This window comes from Anopheles moucheti, chromosome 3 (assembly GCF_943734755.1).
Source record: "Anopheles moucheti chromosome 3, idAnoMoucSN_F20_07, whole genome shotgun sequence".
Classification (NCBI taxonomy): Eukaryota; Metazoa; Arthropoda; class Insecta; order Diptera; family Culicidae; genus Anopheles; species Anopheles moucheti.
In genome coordinates this window covers 73,789,888-73,811,893 of record NC_069141.1, presented here as the reverse complement: position 1 = coordinate 73,811,893, position 22,006 = coordinate 73,789,888, and the positions used below count along the sequence as shown (strand labels likewise).

At 46.9% G+C, this 22,006-nt stretch overlaps 5 protein-coding genes across 6 annotated transcripts; 3 read left to right on the top strand and 2 right to left on the bottom strand.

Annotated features, from left to right (window-relative positions):
* The first annotated feature begins 5,284 nt into the window (after positions 1-5,284).
* LOC128301782 (hillarin) lies at positions 5,285-16,657 on the top strand. Its single transcript, XM_053038412.1, has 10 exons — positions 5,285-5,473; positions 12,768-12,912; positions 13,653-13,846; positions 13,922-14,038; positions 14,326-15,071; positions 15,210-15,550; positions 15,611-15,885; positions 15,950-16,063; positions 16,148-16,311; positions 16,377-16,657. The coding sequence occupies exons 1-10, from the start codon at positions 5,285-5,287 to the stop codon at positions 16,516-16,518; spliced, it is 2,427 nt and encodes an 808-aa protein (XP_052894372.1). The 3' UTR covers positions 16,519-16,657.
* On the top strand, positions 7,816-11,519 carry LOC128301781 (transcription elongation factor SPT5). Its single transcript, XM_053038411.1, has one exon. It carries the CDS (start codon positions 7,961-7,963, stop codon positions 11,240-11,242), a length of 3,282 nt encoding a protein of 1,093 aa, XP_052894371.1. The 5' UTR covers positions 7,816-7,960; the 3' UTR covers positions 11,243-11,519.
* LOC128301783 (uncharacterized) lies at positions 12,551-17,626 on the bottom strand. 2 transcript variants are annotated; one of them, XR_008287354.1, is made up of 4 exons: positions 17,533-17,626; positions 17,158-17,473; positions 16,848-17,076; positions 12,551-12,595 (listed from the first exon to the last, which is right to left on the bottom strand). XR_008287354.1 is itself a non-coding variant. In XM_053038413.1 (3 exons), exons 1-3 carry the CDS (start codon positions 17,604-17,606, stop codon positions 16,912-16,914), a joined length of 555 nt encoding a protein of 184 aa, XP_052894373.1. In that variant the 5' UTR covers positions 17,607-17,626; the 3' UTR covers positions 16,068-16,911. The 2 variants fall into 2 exon arrangements, 1 of the variants encoding a protein (XP_052894373.1); XM_053038413.1 differs by lacking the exon at positions 12,551-12,595 and having other exon boundaries at positions 16,068-17,076.
* Positions 17,627-17,930: 304 nt separating this feature from the next.
* On the top strand, positions 17,931-19,208 carry LOC128303934 (lysM and putative peptidoglycan-binding domain-containing protein 3). Its single transcript, XM_053041037.1, has 3 exons — positions 17,931-18,077; positions 18,150-18,321; positions 18,400-19,208. Exons 1-3 carry the CDS (start codon positions 18,064-18,066, stop codon positions 19,024-19,026), a joined length of 813 nt encoding a protein of 270 aa, XP_052896997.1. The 5' UTR covers positions 17,931-18,063; the 3' UTR covers positions 19,027-19,208.
* A 57-nt stretch (positions 19,209-19,265) lies between these two features.
* Positions 19,266-21,985, bottom strand: LOC128300171 (protein inturned). Its single transcript, XM_053036143.1, has one exon. The coding sequence runs from the start codon at positions 21,825-21,827 to the stop codon at positions 19,440-19,442; it is 2,388 nt and encodes a 795-aa protein (XP_052892103.1). The 5' UTR covers positions 21,828-21,985; the 3' UTR covers positions 19,266-19,439.
* Positions 21,986-22,006: the final 21 nt, after the last annotated feature.

Genomic DNA, 22,006 nt, shown 5'->3' with positions numbered 1-22,006 from the left:
GGTTTTCGGTTGCATCGTCTTTTTTTGGAAATAAAAGCGATTAACACAATCTGATCTAAGGAATGGATAGATTTGGGATTAGTATACTTGCTGCAATAGCATCTGGATTAACGTAATCAATATAGGAAATGAAGCAATCACAGGAAAACTTCGGGATGTGCAGTCCTGCCAACAAATACTGACCTATATAGGGATGATATACAGATAATTGAATGTTCCTTTGAAGTCGTTCAACATTTAAAACTAGCTTGAGTCAAAAGTCAGCATCGACAACAATATAGATGTTGTGTGACGCGCTAGGGTGGTCTCTACAGTTCGAAGGTACTTTTCCTCTCCAAACACCACTAGGAGCTGTTACAACGATGATTTATACGAATTGTTTAACAATCGGAGTATCGTATAGTTAATAAGACTTATTAAACCTGGGGTGGCTGCGTTATTAGAATCACACCGAACAACTTAGAGACAGAGGACGTTTGATAGCGGCTCCTCCATTGCGCTTCCACATAATCGGGGCTTATATACACATACATGAGCATTTGAATCATTTAATACTTCGATTTCTAAAAAGGGAGGACTATTTCTTATTAAAAAATCTACACTATATGAGACTATTAATAAAACAATTGATAAAATAAAATAAAGCGGAAAAAATGTCTCGCGATCGTGAGCTTACGCCTCGTTGCGATCAGTTACGCTCGTTTAGCCATGCGACGAGAGACAAAACAAACAAATCGTCCGGAATCTGTTTGACTGGTGATAAATTACATGATGTGTGCCGTAGACCGCTGGGCCAATAGTAGCCCCCCCCCCATTTACACTGATCGTTTTCCCGCAGCGAAATGGCGATGATCGACACGATCGACCCAAACTCGTTACGCTAGCGCTACGCCGGGCCATGTGTCAAGTGGTGTCCAAAACTAAACACCATGCAATGCAGCCAACGGTTTTCGGGCCTGGGAAAGTACGTCACAGTCGCGTCGCGTCGGAAACACTTCCTGTTTCTTGGTCGCATCGGAAATGGAAGGTACCGAGAACCTGTCGCCGCCCTGGACCGGATCGGGAAGGCTCGGATTGGAATGGTGTATGGCCTTCGCAGGTATTTTGCGGAAGAAAAACTCTTACTTTCCATTGGGTTGGGGTTGTTGGAGGACGAGACGAGGGCGAGGCCAGGTTTGGTCCCGCGACGCGTAGCAGGGATTAACCATTGGACGCTAATTGAACAAAAGAGGATGTTGTCATACGGTCGATGATTTCACACGCCGAAATTCATGGCAAAGCTTCTAATTACAATATAGAAATATTATAAACGCATTAACCACCCCTAAACCGCTTGCTACTCATCGAGGGGTTGTGTGAGAGGCCAAGTTTTGAATAAAAAGAGAGAGAGAGAGAGAGAGAGACACACACACACACGTCAAATGGTGGTAAACTTTCTCCAACTTTTAGCAAAAAGGGGTGGAAAAAGTGGAAGATCGTTGAGAGAAAAGGGCCAAACAGGGAGTGATAAATTAATGCGAACATCGCATCCCCCACCTCCCGCTGTAAGTGACACAGAGAGAGAGAGAGAGATAGAAATAGATAGAGAGAAAGGTACAGAGAAAGGCACATTCCGCCCATGTTGGGGAGTTGGGAGAATGCTTCGGAAATGGGCGAATATTTACCAACAGGCCGGAATAAATGAGCAAAAAAGGTGCACACACACAAAATCGAGAGAAGAAATACATGCAAGTGATCGCGAGGTCTCAGCTAAACCCTCGCGCGGGCTCATCGCCAAGCAGTGGTAGGCCAGCCAGCCCAGCAGGCCCAGAAAGCCCAACCAGTCGTCGCGTAGCGTCATCCGAACCAGCACACTACACCGTGCTCGCATTCCTCCCCGTCCCTTTTCAAGGGAGGCCCATGTTGTGTTCCCGAGCCCGAAAGCTCCAAGCATTACTATTCTTGCACACACCGCGCAGTGAACCACCCTTACACACACACACACACACACACCCGCTTATCGTAGAATTCCTCACGCGTCGCACACAGCTGAACTTGCTTGAGAAGAGCAAAAAAAATAAACAGAGTGCCCGTGTGTTTTGCAGGTGATCTCTGCCCACCGCGAGCAACCACCGTAGTGGCTGTTTCGCGAAGAAACTCTTGCTTCCCGGTTCCATAGTGGTACGCCGGTCCGGTGGCCGCGGAAAGAAATGGAATGGAGTGAAACGAGTTTTTCAATCATTATGTACAGCCGCAGCAGCAAGTAGCCATCCGAACGGTGCGTTGCGTACCTGGGCGATGTGGCGTGATTGTGCGGTGAAAAACAACGGTGAACGGGGAGGGTGGAAACGAACGCCAGGCAAGGGCCGTGCGGGAAGTGAGCGGAAGGCAAAAATCCCAAATAATAATAAAAATACCAAAAGTACGCAAGCAGATTCGGAATCTGGGCAACTTGGGTGGAAATCATCCGCTAGCCGGAGACCCGGAGATGAAGTGTTGGGCCGGGCAAAAGTGAGAAAGTGTACGAAAGCACCCTCCACAGCGAAAAACCGCCATTAATCGACAAGCAAAACCGTGCCTGTGTGTGACACGATTTAAAGTGAAACTTTAAATTAACTTCCTCCCTAACAGTTGGCTCACTCTCTTTCACCACAACCCCCTTCCCCGCGCACGCCTGTTCTGTGGCTGTTGCCCTTGTTTGCGGTCTGTGGCTGGAGTGTGTCACGGTTTGCGAAAACCAGAGATTCGCAAATTCCAGTGTACCATCTCTGGCCTAAAAGCTTCTTAAAAAAAAACAAAACAAAACAAAACGAACAAACGAAGTGCGAAAATCGAATAGTGCATAAAAAGAGCGCAGAGGGTAGTAGTACACTCACTACTAACTACTACTATTACTACTACAACGTATATATGTGTTTACCCTGGTTTTGAGTAAGTGTAATGAGTAGGTGGCGGTGAGAGGGAGGGAATGAAGAAGGGAGAGGTGTACACCACCACCGAGTGTTTAATAGAATTAGAGAAAAGATTTGGCACTCCTAGGGGGAGAGAGAGTCGGGAATGGGATTTTGGTACTCGTCCGTCCGGGGATGGACCACTAAGCCACCGGGCAAGCTCCAACCAGAGCCGCTTAAAAGCTGTATAAAAACAACCACCAAAGCTGTACAAATGTCAATGTAGCTAGCTCCTTTCTACTGATCGCGAATCCTCAGGAATTCACGTTGGGACAGACTTGTTAAATTAATTTTTAATATGACAAATCCATAGCTTCATCTCAATTAACACAAGAATGAATTGGCTGCATGTTTCCAAAGTTAGATTTTATAATTTTGTCGTGCCATGTTTTGAGAGTTTTTGGTGGTTCGGAGTGACCTCGACAGATACAGTGGCAGACCGATTGCTTCATCATCCTGGTGATGAAATGAAGAGATCGCTCTGCCCTCGATGTTATGTCTCGACTTACGATATAATCTGCTATCGAGCAGTCAAAATAGGACCTTTCTGTCCTTTCTCCTGCTGATCACCAAGTGTCGATTACTACTTACAACTCTTTTTTAATTATTTACTTATTTATTTATTTAAAATCAAAATCATCATAAATTCTAAGTTATTTCAAAAGTTCCGTTTAATTGTTTAGAGATGTACTTCCAAAATCTAAATCCCATTATTTCACCAACTTCTCGCTCTAAAGTCCTGAATCACTAGCTTCCATTGCCTGCCATTCCATTCACAAAATCCCCGATCGGGTGGAATGTGATCTTGTGGTGCGGTGCTTGTCGGAAAAGCAATCGACCATATTACTATAATCCAGTGTACACAAGGTGGCCATTTTCTACGCCGATTCGTTTTCCTACATCTCGCCAGCTTGACAGTTGTGTAGATCGCGATCTCGTCCAACAGCGGCTAGCGATCGTCTATCGTGGGGTAGGAAGATCGGGCAATCGGATAGGAAGCGGACGCGGGAATTGAGTCGGACGGATTGATTCGATCCGGTCCGATCCCTTCGGCAGCTATTTGGGGAGGGGAGGGCGGTCGAGATGGGCCCGATTCCACCCCGGGGCGGCATCCAAACGAACGAAACGAACGCACCATCCGGCAGATGACGTTAGGTGGCGGGTGCAAAAGATGCGCTCGAGCTTTCCAGAGCGTGAAAACTCAACGATGGAGAGCCCGTACGCGTGGCCCTGTTGTGCCATGATCGATACAGCTGCAACAACCATAACAACATCAACCACAACACAACAACAAAAAATGCTTTCCTCGTCATTTTGCGCCTTCTGGTGAACAAAACTCCTTCACTTCTCTACGCCTCGGAATGGTCAGATTGGACAATTTGCCTGAATGAAAAAAAAACCCCACATGGTATAGAATGGTACCAAAACCCCTGGATGCAGTGTGTGATGATGTTGCTAGTGCATTGCCTTGTCCGTTTCGGCCTGTCGGTGTGTTAGTGTTGTTGCGGTTGGGTTCGCTCCTCTCACGTGTGCATCAACGGAACTATCGGAAATGCAATCATTTCATATTTGGCATGTTTTTGCTGTTGTTGTGGTGATTCGACCTCAAAGACGTTCATCATTCCCTGGCGAGAAGAAACGGGCAGTGAAAATCTGAAGATCGAGGCAAAAGAACAATCGAACCACCCTCATTGCACCGGCGTGAAGGTGGAAAAATGTAACCAAAAAAGACACGAACTATCGGCGAACGTCGTTGTAAAAACGTTGGCGGCTTTTAATAGTGACGGTTGCATTACGGACCGTTGCGATTAAAATCCCATTCCGCGCAAAAGTGGTACAAAAGCCCAGTGAAAGGTTTGGGGTTGCAGACGACTGTGGAAGAATAGTAATAAGCTGGTTGTTTAATTTAATTTCCTACTCGTTTTCGTTGCCACCCGGCACCAGCACAGGGAGTGGTGTGAGAAGTGCGCGCGTGGTTCCGGCCCCCCCCCCCCGGTAGTGAGTGAAACTGAACCGAACGCCGAAAAGAAACCCCCGAAATTGCCGGTGAGCGAGCCTGGCGGACCGGCGGCTTGGATGTGGAAAGCCAGTTGGTGCAACGCTGATGTGGTGATTGCACATCGGCAAAAGAGATAGTGTCAGTGGAGTGCATTGAAAATAGGATCGATAAAATAAAAACAAACAAAAAAAAAACACCAGTGGCTGGCGAAAAGTCCACACAAACACACGGAACTACGGTGGAAGCTGGTGGTGGCGTACGAGACGGCGAAGAAAGAAAACAGCCCCACGCTCGAAACGGCGTGTCGATTAATCCATCTCCAAACATCCAGGAATCGGCAACCGGCGGCAGCATCATGTACCGACCGAATTTCTACGAATCAACGTGCCTACGGTGCAGCGAAATCGTTTATCAGGTGGATAGGGTCGGGCCGCTGAAAGATTTTACTTTCTTCCACTCCGGATGCTTCAAGTGCAAACGGTGTGGAACGAAGCTGACGCTCAAGACCTACTACAACAACCAGCACAATCAGGATGATAAAGAGGTAAGTCAATCGGAATGGAACTTACTTTCGCGTACAAACCGGACGCGCGTTGTACACGGGTTGTGGGGAAACGTTTGGAAAGGCGGTTTTGGGTTGGGTTGGGTTCGGGGGGAATGAAAATTAAAACAAGGAAATGAATTAAATGGCTACCGCCGGGCGTTTGAGTGGAGTGTTACCGCATTAAATGAATTCCCTAACACGGTAAACCCTGCTATCTATGCGCACTGTGCTGGATTATGGTAAATCTTCATGTAGGCAAGGCGATTGTGCTGGATAGTGTTAAAATGATTTCGTTTTAAATATATCTAGTTGATTTTAGTTTATCAAATTTGGGATGGTTTTTGGTGTAGTGCGAAGAGTTTTTTACTACTTATTTAAATTTATAGTTATGTCTTTCACTACTTATTTTAATTTATGGATGATAATGATGAATTCTTGAATAAATTGTTGATACGTTATCGGGAAATTAAAGAGTCGTCAATGTCAGGCCTATTTCAAATCTATAGATAATTAACAAACAGCCATTACTCTGGCTTTAGGAGTTTTGGAGCTTCGGAAAAATTGATGCAATGAATGCTATATTAGTAATAGCTAGCAGAGCCGACTATCCAGCTAATCCAGCATCCAGCTAATCCGAAATTAAAGTCAAAGAAAGCCACTCATTTGAGCAAAATTACTCGACGAGTAGTCTAAACCTAACGCTTTGATTATCCATCAGGTCGAATATGGATATGGATAATCGCAAAGATAGTCTTGTTTTTTGTCTGGTTACATCATCACCCAGTATTTTAAAGTCACTAAATTTACTTGGGTGTAACAAGTCTCTGCTGAATATCCAAGTACTGTATGTAACCCAAGAACCGTGGAATTATCTACATTCGAATAATTAACAAGAAAATCGTACAAATGTCTGTCCCTTCGTTGTTCAAGCGGACACGAAATCAGCTTCTATACAGCTTTCAAGTTCGATCGAAGTCAACCGGTTCTTTTCAGCTGTTTTACGGGTACAACATTGCTACCTGGGCGTATAAAAATACTGTAGTGATGGTCCTCCATCCGTACGAACTACGCTAATGCCCTTATTAGACGAGGGATTTTCGGTTGTCGTCTATCTGTCAAACTGCGTCCTTGTGGGGGGTTTGACACATAAATGCCGTCCTCTCGTGTAATAACGCTAGCTTCTGCAAACATGATTTCGTCTGTCACTGGCGAATAATTTCATATTTAAATTTTTCGTTTTTCGTGGGTGGAATGAAGTTTTTAAATGTAATTTGTTATTCGTTTGTTATTCTTATTTTTAAGTTGCTATAATAACCCAAAAATGTATAGTACATTCAATTAAGATATATGCTTAGCATAGGCTGCGAAATTGCAGTTTGAAACCGCAAACACTGATAAGAACTCCCGCTGATCAAAAATCGCAACGTTGCACTCAGCCGCTCGTGTGGTGTGATGGCTGGTCTCATTACCGTGTCCTCCTTTATTATTAGCGGTGTCACTTTCTGCAACAGGAGCAAGTAGGAGTCCTCGTCCATTCTGGCAAAATTAAGCCAGTCGGTAGGCTCCAGTCGCAGCTCTGTCATCATGTTTGAGTGTGATAACATTTTCCGCTTCAAAAACATTCGTTTGCACCATTTTTCGCGTTTCTTCGGCATCGGTTGGAAGGCAAATAATGCCGCTACAGCCAGCAAAACGTCCTCTTCGATATCCATACTACATGCGATAGAAAAGCTCACTCAAAGGAAAACAACGCGAATGTAAACAAACCGCCACTTTGACAGATAAACGACTGTCCGAAGCAAATCGGAACCGAGCGTGCTCAATTCCGATTTTCGGACCGTCGTTTATCTGTCAGACACGCGATCGGCAAAAATGACAGATAGACGACAACCGAAAATCCCTCGTCTAATAAGGGCATAAACTGTAATGAAATGTGAAGCGCTGTAGAATTAGCCGGAAACCATTCACGAATGCTGTTGAACGTTTCTTTTTACTGTTGTTATATTTATGAACACGAAAACAAAGCAATATTTGGTTAAGACGATAAAGCAATTGTTGCTTCAACTTTTTACGACACCATTTTTGCAGTCATACAAGGTCGTACTTGAGAAAAATCGATCTTAAATTACATTCAATACCACATTTCATTATGAAAAATTTAAAAAGGTTCTATTTAACAGTTATATTATCTATTATATTTATTATTTTTTTGTGAATTTAAAATTCCTTTCTGATATGAAAATGGGCTACTTGGGTATTGGTACTTGGGTACGTCATGACAGCTCGGAGCGGATTAGATCATTCCGAGCGGAGCGTACGTCACCAAAATGGTGCGAGGAAAACAACGCAACATCAACACGGTGCAAAAGATGTGATTTTTCTGCTAAAATAGAGTGAAAATAGTGTATAAATACGTTGAATTCACGTTGCAAACAGTTTAGTACGTAACATTCATCGTTTGTGAAGTGTAGTTGGTCGAACAGCAAAATGTCGGACAGTGGCAGCGGCTCGGATGCGGACAGTGTGGCATCCAATCGTTCTCGCAAAAGCGGTGGCTCGAATCGCTCTGTGTCGCGGTCGGTGTCACGATCACCGCAGCGTTCCCGGTCACCGTCAACGTCGCAATCGGACAACGAGCGGCCAAGGAAGAAACAGCGCAAGGATCGGCGCCGCCTGGACGACGAAGATGACGACGAGGATGAGGAAGAGGTGGAGGACGAGCAGGAACCAGAAGGCGAAGATCTCGACTCGGAAGAGTACGATGAAGAGGAGGAGGATGACGACGACAATCGACGTGGGGGCCGTAAGAAAAAGAAGAAACCGGACCGATTTGGTGGATTCATCATCGACGAAGCTGAGGTAGATGACGAGGTGGATGAGGACGATGAGTGGGAAGATGGGGCGCAAGAGATGGGCATCGTTAGCAACGAAATCGAGGAGGTAGGACAGACGGCTCGCGAAATCGAGAATCGACGCCGCGGCACGAATCTGTGGGATTCGCACAAGGAGGATGAACTGGCCGAGTATCTGAAGCGCAAGTATGCGGATGCTTCCGTGGCACGGCGTCAGTTCGGCGATGGTGGAGAGGAAATGTCGGACGAGATCACCCAGCAAACGCTGCTGCCCGGCATCAAAGACCCGAACCTGTGGATGGTGAAATGCCGCATCGGCGAGGAAAAGGCGACCGCATTGCTGTTAATGCGCAAATTCCTCACCTATCAGAACACGGACCAACCGATGCAGATCAAGTCCGTGGTGGCGCCGGAAAGTGTGAAGGGATACATCTACATCGAAGCGTACAAACAAGCGCACGTTAAGTCGGCGATCAATAATGTGGGAAATCTGCGCGTTGGCATCTGGAAGCAGGAGATGGTCCCGATCAAGGATATGACGGATATACTGAAGGTGGTCAAGGAACAGACGGGCCTTAAGCCGAAGCAGTGGGTGCGGTTGAAGCGTGGCATCTACAAGGATGATATCGCCCAGGTGGACTATGTGGATCTGGCCCAAAACCAGGTCCATTTGAAGCTGCTGCCACGCATTGACTATACGCGGCTTCGCGGTGCGCTGCGCGCTACGCAGACGGAGGAAAGTTCAGATGCAAAGCGCAAAAAGCGACGACCGGCGGCAAAATCGTTCGACCCGGAAGCAATCCGCGCGATCGGTGGCGAACTGACGTCGGATGGCGATTTCCTGATCTTCGAGGGCAACCGGTACTCGCGCAAAGGGTTCCTTTACAAAGCGTTCACCATGTCGGCCGTGTTGGCGGACGGTGTGAAGCCAACGCTTGCCGAGCTGGAACGGTTCGAGGAGCAGCCGGAGGAAATCAACATCGAGCTGGCCGTTTCGTCCAAGGAAGACCCGGTGACGGGACACTCCTTCTCCATGGGCGACAACGTGGAGGTGTGTGTGGGAGATCTGATGAATCTGCAGGCGAAGATTATCGCGATCGACGGTTCGCTGATAACGGTGATGCCAAAGCACGAGGAGCTGCGTGATCCGCTCATCTTCAAGGCAACCGAACTGCGCAAATACTTCAAGACGGGTGACCACGTGAAGGTGCTGGCCGGTCGGTACGAAGGCGAAACGGGGCTGATTGTGCGCGTGGAACCGTCGCGCATTGTGCTCGTTTCCGATCTGACCATGCACGAACTGGAGGTACTGCCGCGCGATCTGCAGATCTGCACGGATATGGCGACCGGGGTGGATTCGCTCGGCATCTACCAGTGGGGTGATTTGGTCCAGCTCGATGCACAAACCGTGGGCGTGATCGTACGGCTGGAGCGCGAAAATTTCCACGTGCTGGGCATGCACGGCAAGGTGATCGAGTGTAAACCGACGGCGCTGCAGAAGCGCCGCGAGAATCGCAACACGATCGCACTCGACTGGGACCAGAATCAGATCCGCCGTAAGGACATCGTGAAGGTGATGGAAGGTCCGCACACGGGGCGTGATGGTGAAATTAAGCATCTGTACCGCAACCTTGCTTTCCTGCACTCGCGGATGTACACGGAGAATGGAGGTATTTTCGTGGTCAAAACGCGCCACTTGCAGCTGGCCGGTGGAAACAAAAATCCGATGCAAAACAGCAACCCGATGATGTCACCGTTCAGTGGTGGCATTATGTCACCGCGCATCCACTCACCGATGCATCCGTCCGGTGGGCGAGGTGGTGGTGGCGGTGGCCCCAATCGCGGAGGTCGTGGAGGTGGACGCGGTGGTGGTCGCGTTTCGCGCGATCGGGAGATATTGGGCCGTACGATAAGAATCACGGGCGGACCGTACAAGGGTGCGGTTGGTATTGTGAAGGATGCCACGGAAACGACGGCCCGTGTGGAGCTGCATTCGTCCTGCCAGACGATCTCGGTCGATCGGAACCACATCACGGTGGTGGACGGCGGCGCAACCAAGGCAGGAAGCGTTTCGTCGTACATGCGCACACCGAGCCGCACACCGGCCAGCAGCTACGGTGCACAAACGCCAGTATATTCCGGCTCGAAGACACCGTTGCACGGTTCGCAGACACCGCAGTACGATCCGGGCAGCCGTACGCCGTACGGTTCGATGACACCGTCGCACGATGGTTCGATGACACCGCGCCACGGTGCCTGGGATCCGACCGTATCGAACACGCCGGCACGTTCGAATGATTTCGACTTTATGGAGGAACCATCACCGTCGCCCGGCTACAATCCGAGCACGCCCGGGTATCAGATCAACACACCGTACGCACCGCAAACGCCCGGCAATATGTTCAACTCGGAAAATTACAGCCCATATCAGGCCAGCCCGAATCCGAGCCCTTCACCGTACCAGGTCGGTGGGTACATCGGCACTCCATCGCCCAGCACTTACTCGCCGGCCACGCCGGGTGCGCCCGCTTCCCCGTACAACCCACAAACGCCCGGTGCCGGGCTTGACCCGCAACTGGGCGATTGGTTCACGACGGACATTGAGGTGACGATTCGGAGCCACGGCGATTCGGATCTCAGCGGACAGACCGGTATTATACGTACGGTGAACAATGGCGATTGTGTTGTATTTTTGCCGGAGGAGGACCACTGCGTGACAGTGCCACTGTCAAACCTGCAGCCGGTACTGCCGGACCCGGGCGAGAAGTTTAAGGTGATCGTTGGCGAGGACCGGGAAACGGTCGGCGAATTTATCGACATGTCCGGCAGCAACGAGGCATTAGTCATGATCAACGGCCAATCGACACTCATCCCGATGAACTACATGGCCCGCTACCGGGAACCGACGAAGAACTAATCGGTGGGAGAGAATGGGAGATTTGAAGCAGCGAGCAGCTTATTCGAACAAACGCGAGGGGGCACTTTCATCTCCTTTCGGGGTTTTTTATTTGCTTCAAAGTGAAATAACGATTTAAATGACGAGGGGTACACTGTACGCAATGCGCCACCATACGCGCATTTTCCATACGCCCTTCTAATGGACATATTGCTTATCTCTAATAAAGGAATAAAGTAATGAAATACATTCTTCAAGTCCAAGCTTAATGAACGATAATGCCGAATGTGAGGATAAAGTGAGGGATACAGCTATGATGATGAATCTAATTAATAAATGATACTGTTCAATAAACTCCAACAGAAATAGTTAAATAATTCCTGGTTCCGCATTGCTTTGGACAATTTTCTGAGTGACCCAGTATCTAAAATAAAACTTCCATAAGTAAATCTTAAAATAAAGCGGGGAACTTTCCTAGGTTGCGCACCTAAGAGATAGATTACATCAGAACGCACCGCACCCATCTGCATAAATTAAACCCTTAAACCAGGTCTCGGGTTGGTATGATCAATCAGTCTCCGGCTGGAGACTGTTGCATAAATTGTGTAACACCGCTGCATGTCCCTGTGCGCACCAATTAGCTTTTCCAGTTACTATTTGCTAATTACTTCATAACTTCCTGTTGTTGTCCGTTTCTAAACATTCTCCAACCTAAGGAAAGTGCATTACTCCCATGTTGTGGTAGCAGTGCAATGGCTTTGATGCTTGGTGGCTTAAAGCGTGCCGGTTGCTGCTTTACGTGACCGTTGGGCGAGTACTTCCCGATTAGGGAGACACATGCACATTGCTTACTGTAGCCGATGCCGAATTTTCGTGGGTCGTAGTTAAATTAATGAGTTCGTCAGTATCGTAAAGGTCTTTGCTTAACGTTTATATCGTGCTGTGATTAGACATGGAATGTTTGGGATGTAATTTGAAAATATTGTTAGAGCTATACTTTTACTTGATGGTCTCATTACGCTCTGTCTTTGCCACTTGCTGTGAACCATCTTTGCAGTTATTTCTTTAATTTTTATAAAGCTCTGCTGGATTAGCTATCTTGTTGTGCGTTGTTAACGGGTGCAGGCTTGATCTTTTCTCAGAAACGAGGCTTCAGCAGTACTCGATGTTCCTATGCTAACCTTTCTCCACGTGGTAAAAGGAATTCCCCAGTTGATGTTCGCAGCTCTCAAGATATCATTAGAAAAACAAAATTCCTTAAAATCGGAGACGTTCTTCGATGCAAAGGCAAGGAACTTGCCACTGGTTGTAATATGTCCTATATCCAGCACAGCTATTGCGTCGGGATGTTTAGTACCACATCGAAGAATATCACTAAAATTCAAAACATTAAATACTTTGGTGAGAAATCCTCTTGCATGTAAATAAACTTTTCCTTTAGGTTAAATAATATTCGTTTATATTAATGGTTGGCGATATTTTTGTTTGGAAATTGTGAAGACTTTCAGTTTAATAACTCGTTACCGTTCTGTCTTTCCACCCATAGGTTTACTGCTGCTCACATGTACCAAAAAGTGGTCCTGGCCATTTCGATCAAACATCGGTCGGCATCCGGCAAGCACTGAACGTACCGAAAAGCACAAACTATGTGAACGAACAAATCCGGGGTCATCGAAACGACAGCATCGATGGTAAGTCGAACGAAAAACGAAAACAAAACTACACAACATTCAAAAACCCCGCACAATGCATGTAAAGCTCGAAATTCCCAAACCGGACACGAACATCGATCAAAGCCGATTGTGCCGGGTGAGTACATGGCGAGGCGCATAACCGGCAGCCGAGAACCGCCCAACCGCGATATGGTGTACGCCGTGTTTAGGTTAAACTATTCAGCTGGAAAATTGCTTGAAAACGAAAGCTTTCCACCCGATGCAGAAGCACATTTCACTGGTGATCGGCGAAATGTGTATTTTAACGCGGTTTAAATGTGCGCGCTTCCGTTCCCGCGGTGCTTGTTATTGACGACAAGCAACATCAAAACTATGCGCTCGCGCACAGGGGGGAGGGTTGGGTGGTTCCGCCAATAGGCCGGAACGGAAGCGCAGCGTTGTTTTTTTTTTTAGTGCTTTGATGCGCGTTTTCCGTCTCGTTACTCACAATCCCATTTAACCGAACTAAACTGGGGATCACCAGGGCGGTTGCGGGTTTTTAGTTGATCGATGCCATACACACTTTCTCGTAATGCATCAAAAACTCATCAAAACGATGAAACCGATTGTTGCGGTACGCTTCTGCCCGGGATGTGTTCGATCATTCACGATCATGCCCCGTTACGAACATTCACTAATTTAATTAAACAAAAAAAATCTATACCATCTTCTACCACTTCGGTTACCATGCCACTTCTTTCTTTCACTCCATTCCCCAGGGCAACCGCGACTAGGGACACCAAATGGGTACAATAACGGTGGCCGAGAAGGGAATACGCCACCGCAGAACGATCCCGATTACAAGTATGGACGGTTCGATGCCAGCGCACTGCACATAGCGCATGCCCTGAAGCAAACAGAAATACAGAAAGCATACGACAAGCCACGCGAAAAGCCTATCGATTACTATTTGGTAAGTGTCCCCCTCTGCCCGGTCGGTCAAATATCGTGGCAGTGCATGGATTAATCTTTTTTTTTTATTTTCCAGGCCCGCGATGAGCAAGCGAAGCTAGAAATGAAACATCGCAAAGAGGAGGATGATCTGTACAGAAAATTTGCCCGCAAAAGGGAGGAGGAAGATCGGCGGATGCAAAGCGAGATTCAGGTTGGGGGCGCACTAATATGGCCTTAAAAGCTTCTCTTCTCTATTCGATTATGTTCAAATAGAATTAAAATTTGTCAGGATAGGTCTAGAGTTTTGAGAACGATCCAGAAAGTGCGAAGGATTCTTGATCTTTCTCGACAAATTAAAGCTCTATTTGAACAGAAGCCACAAAAAGCAATTATTTGCTTTGATCTTTGGTACAAAACGCGGACTCAATAATAATTTTAAGTTTTTTTTATTCTGTCACAAATACACTCTGAATATTACTTTTTCTTCATATCTTGTAGGATGAATGGGAAAGAGAACTGCAACGGTTAGCGCACAAGTTTGAGAAGGAACTTACCACCAGCAGACGATCACGCGAGGATCAAAGCATGCTCACCCTGAAACACGAGCAGCAGAAGGAAGATCTGGAAAAGAACATGACCATCCGGAAGACGAAAAAAAAGGAAAGCCTCACGCGAAAGCTGCTCGAGCACGAGCGCTCCGAAACGGCGGCCCTGGTCGATCGACAGTCGAGCGAAATGTTGGAGCTGATCAGTGTGCGGCGCAGCGAGTACATGCAGAGCGAAAGCATATTCCTGGACGACGACATCAACGAAACGGTGGTGGCGATGGAGTATCCGCTGGTAGCGCCCAAACCGGCCCCACCCGCCCTGAGCAAGTTCCAGGTGTACAACGATCCGGTCGAGTTTCAGGACGTGGATCAGATCGCAATCACCGTCGCGCAGGAGGATCAGAAAACGTTTACCGACTTGGTGCGACAGCTTGTCGGTCGCTGTACGTCCGACATCGAGAAAGCGCGTACCATCTTCCGGTGGATTACGGTGAAGAATCTGAACACGATGACGTTCGACGACAATCTGCGCGGCGACACACCGATGGGTCTGCTGCGGGGCATTAAGTATGGCACGGAGAGTTACCATGTGCTGTTCAAGCGTCTGTGCAGCTATGCGGGTCTGCACTGTGTCGTGATCAAGGGTTACTCCAAGAGTGCCGGTTACCAACCGGGTGTGAAATTCCAAGACTCCAGGTAAGGTACCGCCCAGGGTTTGCCTGTTTTGGTGTTGGTTTGACCGCGGCTGGTCACACGAACGGAGTTCCTATGACACTCCTCGCTTTAATGGCAAGTTTGTTTTTTGCACCTCTTCAGTCATCCGAAAAATTCCAGATTCCGCAACTCGTGGAATGCCGTGTACGTGGCCGGTGCGTGGCGATTTGTGCAATGCAACTGGGGAGCGCGCCATCTGGTCAACGCGAAGGAAGCGCCGAAGACGGGCAAGGGTAAAAACGATAGCCTGCGGTACGAATACGACGATCACTACTTTTTAACCGATCCGCGGGAATTCATCTACGAGTTCTTCCCGTTGCAAGACGAATGGCAGCTACTGAAGCGACCGATCACGCTGACGGAGTTTGAGAATTTGCCGTTCGTACGTTCGCTGTTCTTCCGCTACGGGTTACACTTTGCCGACGATGGATACGGGGCCGTTGTTTACACGGACGACACGGGTAATGCTCACGATCAGGGAACAAGTTAAACGCTTACTAAACAGTTCCTCCCATTCATAGGTGCGGCCACCGTGCGGATAGCGATGCCGTCCGATATGCAGGGATGTTTGATATTCCACTACAACCTCAAGTTCTACGACAGCGACGAGGATTCGTTCGATGGCGTCTCCCTGAAACGGTTCGTAATGCAGTCCGTCATCAGCAATGTGGTAGCTTTCCGCGTGCATGCGCCATGTTCCGGTGCGTTTCTACTCGACATATTTGCCAACGCCGTTACACCCCAGGAGTATTTAACTGGGGAACCGATGAAGTTCAAAAGTGTGTGCAAATTTAAGGTCAGTTAATGATACTGAAATAATACTCTGAAAGACAAGGTAATATCGGTGCGTGTATTTCTAGATTTGCTGTGAGGAGCTGCAGACCGTAATGGTACCGTTGCCAGATTGTGCCAGCGGTGAATGGGGACCAACGAAAGCGACCAGACTGTTCGGTCTGATACCGATTACGCATCCGGTATGATTGTAATCCCGCGTTAATTAATAATCATTCCTGACTCATTTTGGGGAGGGTGTTTTCGTTTCGATTTTGTCGTTCCAGGAACCACTCATCTTTGCCGGACGATCGATCGAGCTACAATTCCGCATGTCACGACCGCTCACGGACTTTATGGCGACACTGCACAAAAACGGTATCGAGGAAAAGAAACTTTCCAAATACGTTCAACAATCGATCATTGATGATATGATCACATTCAACATAAGGTATGCGCAAAATCCATTCGCTTCGAAACATGAGATTTATTGTGGCTTACCGTTTTGCATTGCAGCTTCCCCGAGGAAGGACAATACGGGCTAGATATTTACACCCGGGAGGTTGGGTCGGTATCACACAACAACAATTCCTCCACCGAAAAGCATCTACTCACGCACTGCTGCAAATATCTGATCAACTCATCCAAGCGGAACTAAGGCCGGGCAAACGGAATGGACGCAAAACGACAACTAACCATAACAAAAAGCTTCGGGATATTACCACATACGTTTAATGCTAGCGTCTTTTTTTATCCTTAACGAGTCTTGCGCTGTACATATTGACTTTAGTCACAAACTCTCCTAAAATGCCCCTCTGCCTGCTCCCTCACACCACTGCTTAACCTCCCGGAGCAAAAAACAAATCGCTATCGAAGCGAGCACGTTAACGAACGGAAATGTTGTACGTTTACCTTAACCTAATGCGCGTACGGTTAGTGTAATTGTGTTTTCTTTTAAATAATAAACTTGTTACAAATTTATCCTACCTGAATGAGGCCAGTACTTGTGGTGCGTTTATTAGAGATGTGTTTTGCTAATCCAGACTACCGTTCATATCAGTAAATCATCGTTTACCTTGTGGTCGAGGCTTTTCTGTTGCGCACGAGTGGCATCGAACGTTTTCTTTTCATTCGCAATTTGCTGCAGTAAATGGTTTCGACGCGTCTGCGCCGTTCGGTACTTTGATCGCATTGTTTCGATCGTATAAATGAGTGCCTACATCGATCACAAAAGATATAGAAAATAAATCACATTGCCTGAATTTGGGAACGTTATGAAACAACGACAAGTACATACCTCTGTTCTTTCCTTTTGAAATTCCAGCTGATGTTGATAAAATTTTAACGACGTTTTCAGTTTGTTTACGGTCATGGGAAGAACCTGTTCACTGACGGATTTCCCTGTGGGGCGCCACATTTTGGCCGTCCTTCCACTCGCCTTTGATTTCAACATTTCCAATAGCGCTACATTGTCGTCGATGGCTGTTTCATCCCACAGTCTGTTTACTTTCGATAGAAGCGCTTCCTTGAATCCGTTGCGAAATTCCTGCACCGCCAGCTCGTAGTCCGATTCGTTGGCGAAGAATTCTTTGAACTCATCGAACCGGGCAGCACTGCAGTAAGATATTTGATATCATTTTTGGCGCAATTAAGTCTTGGTTCTATTGCTCACCTTATCGCTTGCACCAAAACACTATACGCATCGATAAATTGCTGTTTGCAGCTCGGTTTATTTGTTTCTTCCATTGCTTTCCAACTGCACTTTGAATGCTATCCGCTTTGTAACGGCTGTCATACGCGCACCGATTGCTCGTTTATGGTCTACAGTTGAGGAGCTACCGCGATTTCATGTGACTGTAGATCACTGCTAGTATAGTGGTTGATGATCACTTTAGTATTTAATAAAACTGATATTTTACAATATTGGAACCTAGTTTTAGTGTTACATTCAGGAAAATAGCTCATGAAAAATTCGTTTCACCAATCAACAACGTATACAAACCTTGTTGCCACCCAACCCCCCGTGTTGACATTTACATGATGACGGGTATTGTTGATGTTCGTGGACGAATGAAAAAGAAATTTCCCTTTTGGAAAGTTTGTTTGTGTTATCGCAGCTTAACACGTCCGCGATCCTTCCGGAGCCCTAAGAAAGGAAGATGAAAGTCCTGCTCCGACAGCTGACCGTGAAAATTGTCCCATAATGAAGCGTCAGCGGTAATTAGCACGCGGTATATCACGATGAATCAGCGGTCCATTTCACGGTTGGTCTTCACGATCATTTTTCAGGGTCAAAGCAGTGCCGAGTAGTAATCATGTTTACGTGGAGGAACCATACACGGCCGAGTATTCAGATTTGCCACTGGCGCAACACAAAGCACCACCCGTAGAAAAATGGCTAGAAGCGCAAATACTACCCGGTGATACTTTGCAAGCTATAGCGCTGCGATTCAACTGTTCGGTAGGGTTTTGTACCAATGCTGACCTGAATATATGTGCACATCTTTGAACCATCTTCATTGCTCTCGATCTTTTGCAGATACCACAGTTGAAGAAGTTGAATAAAATTGACAAGGACAACGAAATCTACGCACGTAACGTGATTCGTGTTCCGGTGACACCACTCTCGATACTGCTGGAAACACTTCCGCGTGTACACTCGAGCGGGAACAGTAGTCCGAAAAACATCACACACACTCCACCGAATGTGAGCCATCATGTTCCTGCAGTTACGAAAGCTACGCTGGACGAAAAACTCATTCTTGCCGCCGTAAGCAACGCCTCGATTCAACCGAGCAGTAGTGCTATTACACAATTCCCAAAAAAGTCTTCCGGAAAACACAGGGACGCACGATCGAGTGAGATAGAACTTGAAGACTTGCACGGCGAAGCGGACTTCGAACGAGATGAGCTTTCGAGCCAACCGTTGCTACTCAGCGGCGAATATGACGATAGTGTTCCACAGCCGCGCTCACTCCGGCTACCGGCAAACGACTTTTCGTGCAATGGAAGCGATTGTGATATTTCCTGGATTTGTTTGCTCGTCTTTATCCTAGCGCTATGCTTTGCAATTCCACTTATTTATGTAGTGTATGTGGCGGAACACATAGACAAGTACCATCACGATAGTTTTAACGTTAACCACAGCTCCAAATTGTCAAACTGACCAGCATTGAGTTTGTTGTTTTTAAGTATCTGATTTGTAAACGGTATTCTGTGTCCTTGTTGGAAACGAACAGGGTGTAAAAGAGACGATATACTATCGAAGGATTTATTGCGAGCGGTGTCAAACATCTGTATAAAGAGTGCCTTTTGCAACTGTTGATTAGCTCTTTAAATAAAATGATATTTTCTTCAGTAAACCATGGATGGGTTTTCATTAGTTTCTCCTTTATTCATACACGACTCTCGTCCGGTTAATAAATTATAATAGAATTGGACAATCTATGTCTTAATCAACTATTTCCTACCACTAGCAAAAACGTTACTAAATGCAGAACTTCAGTCCATGTTTCGTGTCGCTCAATAAGAAGTGGCTCGGATTTGATTGTTTGCGTAAGGCTAAAATACTTCAAGGCTCTAACCAGCACAAGTTAAACAGATGCGAAATGCCAATTCTACCATATTTTGTGGCGCATCTGCACGATGACAAACGTACAGCTCCTTGGCTGGACTGTGGAAGAGTCGTCCGACGACCCAAAATTCGACCCGCTCTCCCGAGCCGTGATCTTTCGGAACGGATAGCAGCATACCCTGCTCCTTGATCGCTACCAGCGATCGTTGTGTGTTCAGCTTGGACGATTCTCGGGATAGCAGGTTACGAAACTTTTTCGTATTTTCAAACGTGGCATGAATCAATGTGCATGTTTTGCGGAACAGATTCATGACGATGTCATTCTTTACGTTAGCACCATTGATCGTTGGTGCCAGAAAGTATCCATCACCTACCTCGAGCTGTACGTAGTAGAACAGAAGATTGTCCAGCCCGGTTGTGAGCTGGGTTGGAATGAGTTCCGAAAATTCCTTGCAACGATTCTCGGACAGATCCGTAATGTCGAAACTGCTGCTCCGTTGGCTACTGTCCATACTTTGACCCCAGTCAGAATCATCATCATCCTCAGGTTCCGCATTATGTTCTTCCCGTAGGGTTTGATTCTTGATCGAACTGGACGCATTAGATTCTTCGTCATGAGATCGTATCTGCTGTGTCCTCTCCTCGTGCGGCGATGCTTGATCGTTACCAGTCTGTTTGCCAACGTTCGTTGGAATGCATTGCGGACGTCTATTCGAATCGATCCAGATGCGTATGAGATTTTCAATGCCGGTCGATTTAAAGTAACTCAGCATGTCCTGTATTTCATCGACGTAACGAGAAAACGATTTGTTGTGAGTCGTATTGATTGGCACTTCGAGCACCACCACCATCAGCAGATTGCCAATCGACACGAGCATCAGATAGGCATCATTCTTCTCATGGAACCCATCCTCGCAGTATTGCTTCGGGTAAAACTTTCTCCATATAGCCATATTTTTCACATCCGTTGTGGTGAGGATTTCGAACACGCCCAGATTTTTCAACATCGTCTCAATGTCCATCATGTACTCGCCGCTCAGATGCGTACATATCAGATGCTGCTTGTAGTACAGGGCACACCCGATCACGGTGAGCAGACAGAACAGATCGACAAAATCGTCATTCCAGTTGCGATAATCCATCGCTTCCAGCTCACCAAGCGCATCGTCAATGCGCAGCTGTATCTCTTTCGGCAGCGGTATGAAGTGGGCCTGCGGAAACGTTTTCTCGAACTTATCGCAATTCCTGTTCGCTTTGATCGAGTGACGTATCATTTCGCACAGCTGCATCAGTTCCGTTTGCTGTTCGATTGGTTTGTTAAACATGGTTGGACCGGAGCGATAAAGAGCGTTTAAAAATCGACAGATCTGCTCACTTTTCTGCTTCACGGCAAATACCGACGAGTACTTGGAGCTGAACCCGAGCAGCAGTATGCCATCCTCCAGCACGGTGTACGTCGTGTAGTACAGAACGTTTTTGATCTTCAAATTCGTCATGATCGATTGCTGACCAAACGATTGGTTGAAAATGGAATGTAACGTTACGAAGCTGCCCCGAGAGTTGAACAGATAGTTGTTCTCCCGGGTTGGGTAGCAAAACTTGACGTCCAGCTCATCGTTTTGTGTGTACTCTTTCGAGATGTAGATCATGCTAAAGATCAGATCGTTATTGCTCATCGACTGTATGTCTTCCTTGTCGAACAATGTTTCCTGGCTCTGGATCAAATCCATAAAGTTTGTGATCTTGATCTCGATCGCATTGCTGATGTCCGGTTCGATCATTTCGAAGAAGGAAATTTTTACGATAGTCGGGATCTTCGTTGAACCTTCGAGTAGTGATTCGAAGTTGTCCACCGTCACCTGCTCGGTGTCGATCGATTTTATCCAATCTTTCGATTTTACAAGTTTTGCCTTCACAAACACTGAATAGTCTTTGATCTTATCCACCATCAGCTTCCGGCCATCGGGAAACAGGCTCGTGGTAATCCCCAGTATGGTTTCCGTCAGCGGCAAAACCTCCTTGAGTGGAACGTTCTTCTTCGGCGCAATACTGATGATAACATCCTTCTGGATACCGTTAATGTGTTCCTTTTTCGTCGTATCGATAACGCTCACCCGGAACAGCTTATGTTTGCCCTTATCCTTTTGGCCAAATCGCGACAGAATGCTTTCCTTTTTCCGGATCGACAGCCGGCGATATTCGTTGCGGAAAAACAGATCATCGTCGAAGACGACGGGTTTTGCGTGGCAAACCAGATCGAATTTCACGAAAAACAGACAATTGTTCACGATGTACTGGCCCCATTCGTGCGATCGCGAATCACAGCTACTATCGCTGCAATCGGAAGATGCGTTCGACTGATCGTCTGTCCATACTTGGGATTCTTCATTCATTGCACCAATTATTGGGCTGCAGTAAGCGATTTTAAAATTCACTTGGTTACATTTAACTGGGGAAATAAATAAGAAACGATTTAACAAGCAAAGAATATCCCGGACGTTTTTGCTACGTTGGATGACGATCGGAGTTTACCAATTTGTTGATATCTCGCAGTTGTTGACACGAATGGTGT